This window comes from Branchiostoma floridae, chromosome 18, assembly GCF_000003815.2.
Source record: "Branchiostoma floridae strain S238N-H82 chromosome 18, Bfl_VNyyK, whole genome shotgun sequence".
NCBI classification, from domain to species: domain Eukaryota; kingdom Metazoa; phylum Chordata; class Leptocardii; order Amphioxiformes; family Branchiostomatidae; genus Branchiostoma; species Branchiostoma floridae.
The window spans coordinates 13,987,269-13,997,074 of NC_049996.1; the positions used below are offsets into that span (position 1 = coordinate 13,987,269).

At 40.0% G+C, this 9,806-nt stretch overlaps 2 protein-coding genes across 2 annotated transcripts; both read right to left on the bottom strand.

Annotated features, from left to right (window-relative positions):
* Positions 1-1,389: 1,389 nt before the first annotated feature.
* On the bottom strand, positions 1,390-6,063 carry LOC118405801 (putative defense protein 3). The gene is made up of 4 exons (XM_035805568.1): positions 5,773-6,063; positions 3,237-3,456; positions 2,289-2,353; positions 1,390-1,801 (listed from the first exon to the last, which is right to left on the bottom strand). Exons 1-4 carry the CDS (start codon positions 5,987-5,989, stop codon positions 1,719-1,721), a joined length of 585 nt encoding a protein of 194 aa, XP_035661461.1. The 5' UTR covers positions 5,990-6,063; the 3' UTR covers positions 1,390-1,718.
* A 537-nt stretch (positions 6,064-6,600) lies between these two features.
* LOC118405802 (putative defense protein 1) lies at positions 6,601-9,112 on the bottom strand. Its single transcript, XM_035805569.1, has 3 exons — positions 8,864-9,112; positions 7,517-7,581; positions 6,601-7,256 (listed from the first exon to the last, which is right to left on the bottom strand). The coding sequence occupies exons 1-3, from the start codon at positions 9,025-9,027 to the stop codon at positions 7,168-7,170; spliced, it is 318 nt and encodes a 105-aa protein (XP_035661462.1). The 5' UTR covers positions 9,028-9,112; the 3' UTR covers positions 6,601-7,167.
* Positions 9,113-9,806: the final 694 nt, after the last annotated feature.

Genomic DNA, 9,806 nt, shown 5'->3' on the forward strand with positions numbered 1-9,806 from the left:
ACCCAGGGTAGCACGCTGAAGGTAGAGTCCAAGGCGAACGGTTGCCCTTTTTCAGTAAAATCCTGCGCTAAGATTTAAATCGCGCACTTCAAACCACCGCGATCACTCCGTTTTCTCCCCACTGCAAAATTAAATCCCGCAGACATTCCTCCCTTTGTTAAATCGCTATGTAGGTAAGGTTTCCAGTAGTTTGAAGTACCCTCTAGCGATGAGTGTTTTACCCCTAAAGACCTGTCAGAAAAGCCAGGTATTCTAAGTTAGGGGACCATTACCTCTGCTTGGAGTTGGAGATGAGATATTGCTAAATGAAGGGTAATTCATGTGATGAAAATGTGGTATTTTCTGATTGATGTCAACTATAGTCGCCTAGGTAGCAAACGTCTCAATGGATAATATTTCTTTAACTTAAACTTTAACCTTCTCTTCGTTCATTTCATCTATGATTATACTTTACTTCTTTTTAATCCCCCCCCCCTTCCTCCACACGTCAAACACGGAAAAGTCACACCCTTCATCCATCATGAAACTTTTGACAGCTTTTTCTCTTTTATCCCTCGCCAAGTTCAGTTTATAACTCAGTACAAACCTTATCTCAGCCAAACATTAACATATGATGCCGGCAAGTTTCGGAAAGACACAGCAGCGAAATGTAACTGTACACGAACATGTTGACGTGACAGACATATTTATTCGTTTTGATGCTCTCAAATTGTCTGAATTCGAATATTCAAGCAGATGTGGGATGTAGGTTGGTATGTACCTGTCAGTTCCTACGTTCGCTTGAATATTATGATTGAATAGAATGTTCGCGGTGGATTAATGTTCGCGGTTTTCGCGGTGTCCACTTCACCGCGAACTTAAAACCACCGCGAATAATCTTAATTATGGTATTAGACTGCAGTCTATGGTGTTACCGCGAACTTAAAACCACTGCGAAAAATCCTTTTTCCCGCTACCGCGAAATTAAATCCCCGCGAACTTATATGCATTTACATTACGTTACCGCGCGTATATATCTTCTGCCCATCTCCAAGCAGATGTCAAGATGGTAGCCAGTCCACCGCTACGGTTTCCCCTCTAGTATCTGCTTGGATATTATTCAAACAAAATCATTGAAACAGACGTAGCTTTTCCCACTTTATTTCCACCATCAAGCAATAAAAGATATGCTTTACGCATTCTATGGCAAAGCTGATTACATATTGCGTACTCATTCAAAAGGAAAGCGAAGCTCCCATTTGCAGCGCCATTTTGCGAAATATATTGAAACTACACCCAGAAGTAACAGGTAGCAACTGATAGCTTTTAAATTTTATCATAAGGAATCTTGGATACGCGACCTTGCATAGTGGATTTATAAAACCTTACTTTAAGTCATTTGTATCAAATTTGCATAGATGAAATTTGTATCCTCGAAGGTATTGCTGGTAAATTTATCTTAGGCGACACTAACTTTATTTCAAATCTAAACTAAATTATTTGACATCAGTACAAAAAGACAGACCTGCAAGAGCGACACGAGAAGAAAAAAGGAAAAACATACAAAAATGACATGAGTAAAAAAAAGACATAAAGCAAAAGCAAAAGCTCAATACATGCAAAGGAGAGAGGAACAGAGTAGAAGAAAGTCGCGGTTCCGTTGATGGATTTTGTTCTCTAAATGTTGGCGTCACTGGCAGAATGACGCGGTCACGTGATCTACTTCAGCATCACGTGATCTACTTCGCCATCACGTACGCTGATTGGAGGAGGCAGAGTATGATGACGTAGAAGGTAGGCTGGGCAAAGATGGCGCCGCTCGCTGGAGAGAAAAAAAAAGGCAAAATTGAGTCTTCAAGGGGAATATTCAATGTGAATATTATGTTTCCATTGAAATCAACCTTGTTATGTATTTGAATGTTTGCTGTTCTTGACAATGGAAGTTTTCCATCCATCCAATCGAAAACTGTATGTATGTTTTACATTTTATAGACCTTTGGCCTTATGCTACATGTCTACAAACTATAATATAGAGTCATTTTAGCTTATTAATTCTAGCAGTTTACATCCGGCCATTCCTAGCTTGTTCAGCTTGATTAAAATTTGCACATTCAGAGCATGCGAGAAAAATATCATCCTCGTTTCCCAGTGAAAATCTGCATCAAAACATGTGAACTTTACATGTGAAGTACATCAAAACATGTGAACTTTACATGTGAAGTACATCAAAACATGTGAACTTTACATGTGAAGTACATCAAAACATGTGAACTTTACATGTGAAGTACATCAAAACATGTGAACTTTACCTTGCCTGACTTGGCGTGACTGGATGTTCATCCAATACGTCACTTTCTCCTCTGCAACAGTCGCACTATTCAAATATAAACAAGAGTTTTTTAAACATAGACGTCACCAGAATATGATGAGAGCCATACATTTTTTTAATGTACTTAAATAACGTAATTTGCATAAGGCCACACTGACTTAATTCTATGGATGGCATCAGTGCGCGCATTGATTTTCGCCTATTCCAAAAAAAAAAACTGTGGCCTCATGTCACCCAATAGCAACCCTGGTCAATCAAACGTTTTTGCTTGCCCGAGGATCTGCTCTCCAGTGTAAAGGGGTACATGGTCAGTGCATGTTCCAAGAATGGCAATATAAACATGATTGAAATGGCGTTGGTTGCCTATTACAATCTTATTAGTAGTGAACAGTACAAATCAAGCATTGGAAAGAATGGACTGGATTTATAGTCTTGTGGTTTAGCAGTATTTTTTTTTGCTACATTTTCGTCTTCTTTTTTCGCCTGCGCGCATTACCAGGGGATGTCATCCATAAAATCAAGATAGAAATCTTTATTGACACGACAAAGATACAGCAACTTTAGTAACGACAACTACTAACGACATAACAACTACTTACAGTACAGCTAATCAGACATATATGGATATCTATAGGTATGAATAAATCAACATATTGGGTCTAGTATGTCATTTACACTATTGGTTCTTCTGTATAAACCGTGGATATATGTGGCCTATACTTGTACACAGTAAGGGTTATCGTCTGCCAGAATGTAGTTGAATTTATCTATCGAGCAGAGAGTAGCAAATTCCCCGCAAAATTATTCCAGCGTGGCCAGTTTTTAATGGGGGTATAACAAAATCAAAAGGAAGGAACACTAGAATAGAGAGACAAGACGTTTTTTTCATCGTTTTCATTTTTTTTAAGCATACTGATCATGAGCTTACACGAACTGCACGTTTCCCACGCCAGTCGACGGAGCGGTCCAAGTCAGGGTGATGTTCTGTTTGGGGTTGGTGTTAGCGTGAGTCATGCTACTGTCGGCAGCGGTGCACTCTATAGCCTTGGTGTCGGTGGGCGGGCTGGAAAAGGTCCCGACAGGCGAGGTCATCCCGGGTCGGCGGGCCTGCAGCAGGAACCCCTTGAACACTGGGCCCACGATTTGAACTGTAACGTAACAAAGATTTTAAAAGAAGACTGTTTAGCCCACGATTTGAACTGTAACGTCACAAAGATTTTAAAAGAAGACTGTTTAGCCCAAGATTTGAACTGTAAGTGTAACGTCACAAAGATTTTAAAAGAAGAATGTTTAGCCCACGATTTGAACTGTAACGTTACAAAGATTTTAAAAGAAGACTGTTTACAAGTACATGTATTGTTTCCAGTTTGTCTATGTTCCCATCACCAACAACGGTTTCTTGTAGCTTAGCCCCAAGAAACGAACTGATAATAATTTGTTTATTGATTGTTGTTCCAACACAATCTCTATATAACACTAGTTCACCTTTGTCCGTTGTATCTAACACCAGGGTACTTCGGCATATCAAGTCGACGGAAGGTTGTCTAAAACTGCATTATATTGAAAAGAATGTAACTTCAAACCACCGTGTATCTACTAGATATCCCAAAACATCCTGTTTTTAGGTACAACGGACATGGGTTACCATGCTAATAAAGGTGAACTAGTTAAATTCCATAAGGTGCTAAATTACGTTTTTAGGCATTATATTAAAAACTTTACACAGTCAAAATAAGGACTTAACATAGCAAATACATAAACTAACGTATGACAAGTATAACATTTGCAATTGCGACACACACAAAGTAACGCTCCTTGAGGGAAAGCTAAATGAGCATATGTGACAAATAAGCAATATTGAATTTTTATGATTTGTAATATATATATATATATATATATATATATATATATATATATATATATATATATATATATATATATGAAAGAAGTAATATATATACATATAAGTATATTATAAGTAGATTGCAATAAAACCGCGTTTATTTTTGACAATAGTGAAATGAAACATCTCGACGAGAGGTAAAGTTGGCTGTTTTCAAAAGGGCTACAAAATATGGAATGGGGCTCACTTTGGCTTTAGCGAGAGGAGTGTTATATTTATTATAGTCCATTTTTATTTTAGTCCATCAAAAAAATGACTAGACTCGTAAAGGCCTGGCAAAATGCCGTGTTTCTGGTAATGGTACAAGAATTTTGTATTGAATTTCTTCACTTATGTCGGAACGTTTAAGTCTCGCTAGCGGTCGACACAAAAAAGACAAGGGTCGGCAGGTTTTTGCTAGTGCAGTAGAAGCTAGGGTCTACTCCTAGCCTTTTGTTCCCTACTTTTCACAAAGTTCACCATTGTTTCCTGCATCAAAAGGGACCTGTGAAATGGACGAATGCGTAAATTAGATTTTTCCCTCTCTGTCGCTTGAAAAATAGATGTGTATTGGATTCCACCTGTTGGATATCTGCAAGTCATGCTGTGTCATCCCCTTGGTCACGTAAGCCAGCCCTTTGTCTAATTTGCATATGAAAAGCGCTGCGAGGCAAGGTCAAATTTTCCCAGGGGAGAAATGTTCCAAATTTTTGTGAGTCATTATCTGGCTGAAGATCCAGTGAGAAAAATACCACAGTTTCTTGATCTTCGCGCTCTATATGAGTGGTAGGCAACTGATAACAGTACATAACTTGGATGTACTCAAAGTACATGCTACAATTCTGTCCCACAGGGGTAGAAGTACGTGCCGAAATTATGTCCAACACAGAATTGTTAAGTGTTCTCGACTCCCCATGTCGACGGCAAAAATTCCACTCAGCAACTTGCTGAACCAAATCGATGTTTTCCTGAGAAAACCTGACCGTAAACATCCGTTGAACGACTCTCTCACCCTATTGTCAGGATCGAATCGCTATCTACACTCGTGCTCTTTGGCAACAAAAGGCTTTTGTGCAACCTACCGTACAGTAATCAGGTGTCAGAGCGGTGAATCCATTGTGACCGTAAATGAACTTTATGGCGCACACGAATATGCGCGTGTTCGTGTCTACCAGAGCCCGGCCTGGCCGAATTGTGATAGGGGACTTTGGCTAGCCTCCTTCACCGGCGTCTCTTGGGGCCTTTGAGTAACTTGGAATAAAAGTCTATTAGGAGTTAAACTGGCCTAGGAATGAACTGGTCGGCTGAAAAATACTGACTGAAATCCCATGGCAATTAATTTCCCCTGGCTATTTGGCTGAATTCTTCTTCTTTTTTTCTCCAACTGACGCATATACTTGGAGACTAGCGTCTGTCTGTGTACGCGTTGTTCTTGTTTTCTATATCAGTGAATGTAAGCATTCATAATCGTAAATTGATCAATACTCGTGATTCTTGTAGTCTCTCCAAATTACTATAGGTAAAAAAAAAACACGACATTCTGTACAGGTGGCCATATTTCTAGTATTGTACAAGCACTCACCTGACAAGGTCCTCCCCGGGGTGTATTTATCCCCCACTACGATGGAGTAAGGACTGGCGGAGCTTTGCTCAGTAACCGCGGTGCCATTGTTTAGATGTCCCGGGCTCATGCTGGTGCAAGCCGAGGTGGGGGCTCCGCTTCCGCGGCCATCGCAGCCCGGGAAAAATGCGGCGACGAGGACGACACACACAGCGAGAACAAGTTTGCGTGCCGCCATTTCCTCTTGTTTTGGAGTTTTGCTGACACACCCGTCCTAATGGCCCGTGCTTAAGGACGAAACGAGGCGAGTCACGTGATTCAACAACAGTTGTTGTAAGACCTGTTTTACAGGTGATTTTGTATGCAAATCAGGATAGTTGGTTTGTTTTTATGTTTTTACGACAGTGAAGCACACAAAGCTAAGCACTGCAAGACTTGGAAATTTTTCTCCATCATTCTACATATTTCTATGCGTGATATGTTTATAGCAAGTTTAGTAAGTTTTACTGCCTAGTTTCATTAGTGTAATTAAGTACAGACTCCCGAGTACACTTGTGCAGCGACAGGAATCATGGGTAACATGACAAAGGTGAAGGCATCTTATACATAATTCAAGTACGTCTTGTTATGCAAATGATCGAGACAGTGGTGGAAAATAGGGGTGGGTGCCGGTACAGAATGTTATAAATGAAGTTGTGAAATAAAAATAAAAAATTCCTTTTTTTGTTCACAAAATTTTATTATCGTCTCTATCCTATCGTCTAGATATAGATCTAGAAATTTTTCAAACTCGTTGAGACCAGTTTGGTATATAAAAAGAGTACTAGTATGCAGGTCAAACACGATTGGTATGTCGCTACACTAATTCATTATTTATTCATTTTACAAGGACTGCATATAACGTCCTTGATTATTGATAACATCGCAGGTGCTCCGAAGAGCGCCTTCACTCGAAGCGCTCGGTACTGCATCAGGTATACATTTGCTAATTAAAAATAAACAGACAAAAGCACAAACAAATAATCAAGTATTGTGTTTATACCTTGCTATGAAAATATGACCCTGTCTTGCAATTGCTGATTTTGTGTGTAAACAATCACTGTTACATCCCTCTGTAAATGTATACAGACTAGTTCTATTGCATTGACCATATATGGTTTGACATATTACGTGACTGTGACGTAAGTATTGTCCGTCATGTTGGGTGATTAAACCTGGACACTACCGGGTGTATCATAGAAGCTGTATATGTAATTACTGCCACATAACTAACAGATACAAATCAAGAGGCCTGAGTTCTTCAAGTTTAACGTGATATGATCGTGGTCACTGCGTTCAAACATTCTACATTTGATTCTGCTATTCACTCTAATAAAAGGCGTACTTTCATTGTATAAAAAATACCAAAACGTGATTCTACTTCAGGAAAAACGCCGCCTGCAGAAAACAGAGAGCCATGATGAGGTAGAAAGTCGGCTTGGCGAAACTGGCACCGCTGGCCGAACCTGGAACACAAACATGAAGTAAGTGGCCATTCACCAGCGACATCTGTCGGTTCCTATTAAAAGTGCAGAATTTTACTACAACAAGTGGCCTTGAACTGGTTGTGACATTGCGCATGCTAGGCTGCCTCAAAAGCCTTCTAAAGTGTTTTAAGATACGCATGTATATGGATTGTTTACCACTTATATAATCATTCTAAATAAGGTATGCCATCGAATCATTCTTAAGGCTTTCTCTATGACGTAACAAGTTAACAACCAACCTTCAGTAACTTCTGTTGACGTAATGTTCATCCAATACGTCACCTTCGCCTCTGCGACAGTGGCGCTAAAGCACAGAGGATGATAAATGATAATCAACATCAAAACTATTGCCACGATATATACCTAGTGAATGATATATACCTAAAATGTCTTAGTTATCTCCTACACTGGAACAAGGCAGTACGAGGGGGGTTCAATAAGTTCTTTGCCTCACCAAGAAATAACAAGCACAACTCAGATTTTCAGGCACAACTTCATAGTATGAAGTCTTTTATCAATATCCTCCAAATTTCAAATCATTGGAGTCATTACTTTCCAGGCATTCGTTTTTCCTAAATTAGAAGGTAAGTGGCGAGAAAAAAGTTGTGAGAATTGTGATCAGACATGTGTGGGTCTAGTTTCCCATGCCATAAATTAACAAAAGACGTTGTCAAAATGTTTGATAATGATTCTCTTCCTATTTCAAGCAAAAAGAATTGGGTTTCTAACTTCCAGCAGCGCAAATTGACCCACACACTCAGGTCAGGTCAATTGTCCACGTTTTTTTCCTTCTCCCTCACCTAACGTTACTGGGTGTCGCCTGCAAAGTAATGATCACACTAATTTGAATTTTGGTACATATTTATATAAGACTTTATACTTGACATCTATGCTTCGAAATCTGAGCTGTGCTTATTTTTTCTCGGTAAGTCGGGGACTTATTGATAACCCCACGTACATGTATAAAGTCTTATATAAATGTGTACCAAAATTCAAATTATTGTGATCATCATGTTGCAGGCGACACCCAGTAACGTTAGGTAAGGGATAACGAAAAAAAAAGGTGGACAATTGATCTGCAACCTGAGGTGTGAGGTCAAATTGTCTGATCACACTTCACCCTTCTTTTTCTCCCCACTTACCTTCTAATTTAGAAAAAACGAATGCCTGGAAAGTAATGACTCCAATGATTTGTAATTTGGAGGATATTGATAAAAGACTTCATACTATGAAGTTGTGCCTGAAAATCTGAGTTGTGCTTGTTATTTCTTGGTGAGGCAAAGAACTTATTGAACCCCCCTCGTATTGTACCGAGAAGGCATATTTTGTGGTCGCCATGCACTTATTATATTAATAAGCTTTGCAAGACCTTCCTCACTTCATCAAGGTGTAAAATGGGAGGTGAAAATACTACCTTTACCCTCTGTCTGTACTTTGTGTGTGTCACTGTTGAAATTGACACATACAAATAGCGTCACCGGATGGATGACTGACGTGTAGAAATAAGTTACTAACTTGAGTGGAGTGCCACATTGTCCTCGTCTGTCCCAAAGCAAATAATAATAAAAAATCGTAAGGCGCCTTACATAAACTGCACACTACCGGCTCCGGCAGCAGGAGCGTTCCAGGTCAGGGTGATGTCTTGCTTTTCGTTAGTGTTCGCGTGCGTCATGCTACTGTCGGCAGCGGTGCACGTCGTGGTCTTGGTGTCGGTGGGTGCGCTGGAGAAGGTCCCGACAGGCGTGGTCATCCCGGGTCGGCGGGCCTGGAGCAGGAACCCGCGGAACACCGGGCCGCTGATCTGGACTGTTCCGGCATAGCAGTGTTAATTCGCATCCTCCTTAGAATTTTTCATATTTAGCCCCCCCTCCTATGCTGGTTAATCAGATCAGTAAAACATGATCTATTCTGTGCTGCTGCTACAGATATGAACCCCCAATCCACGTAGTTTGCTGCTGTAAGCCACATTTAAAGATAAAAATGCCCCAAAACCATAAAGATACTGGACCCATACACACATATAGGCATCATATCTGTGCATCCCATATATGTACGGGCTCAGTTAAGGAGCATTTATACGCGACTTAAGGCGATACGTATATTTTTCTAAGGCTTTTCAGCAACGCTATTAAACCCCACCTAGTCACCATTTCTTTAAATAAAGCTCTTTGTCATGGTTGGACTTTGCTCCGTTACTCGAATACTGTTGCATAATTATCCTTCAGCCAATATTTACACAAGCCTACCAGTACCAGGGTACGGGCCCGGGGTTCGTTCTTTTGTCCCCAGAGCGACAACGAGCAGTGACTTTGCAAAATATTATCAACAGAGCTTGAAAAGGCTACGTAAACAGCCAAGTTCGGACATTAACTTTCTTTTAACCCCTCTTATACAGCAAAAAACAGCAAATCAATTAGGCAGAAATATGTTCCTTTAGTAACGTTACATGTTCCTCAGTCCTCACACACAATTGTATAAACATAATCGCATAACAACCTATATTTTGCGAAGGGAAATATCTGATGCCCA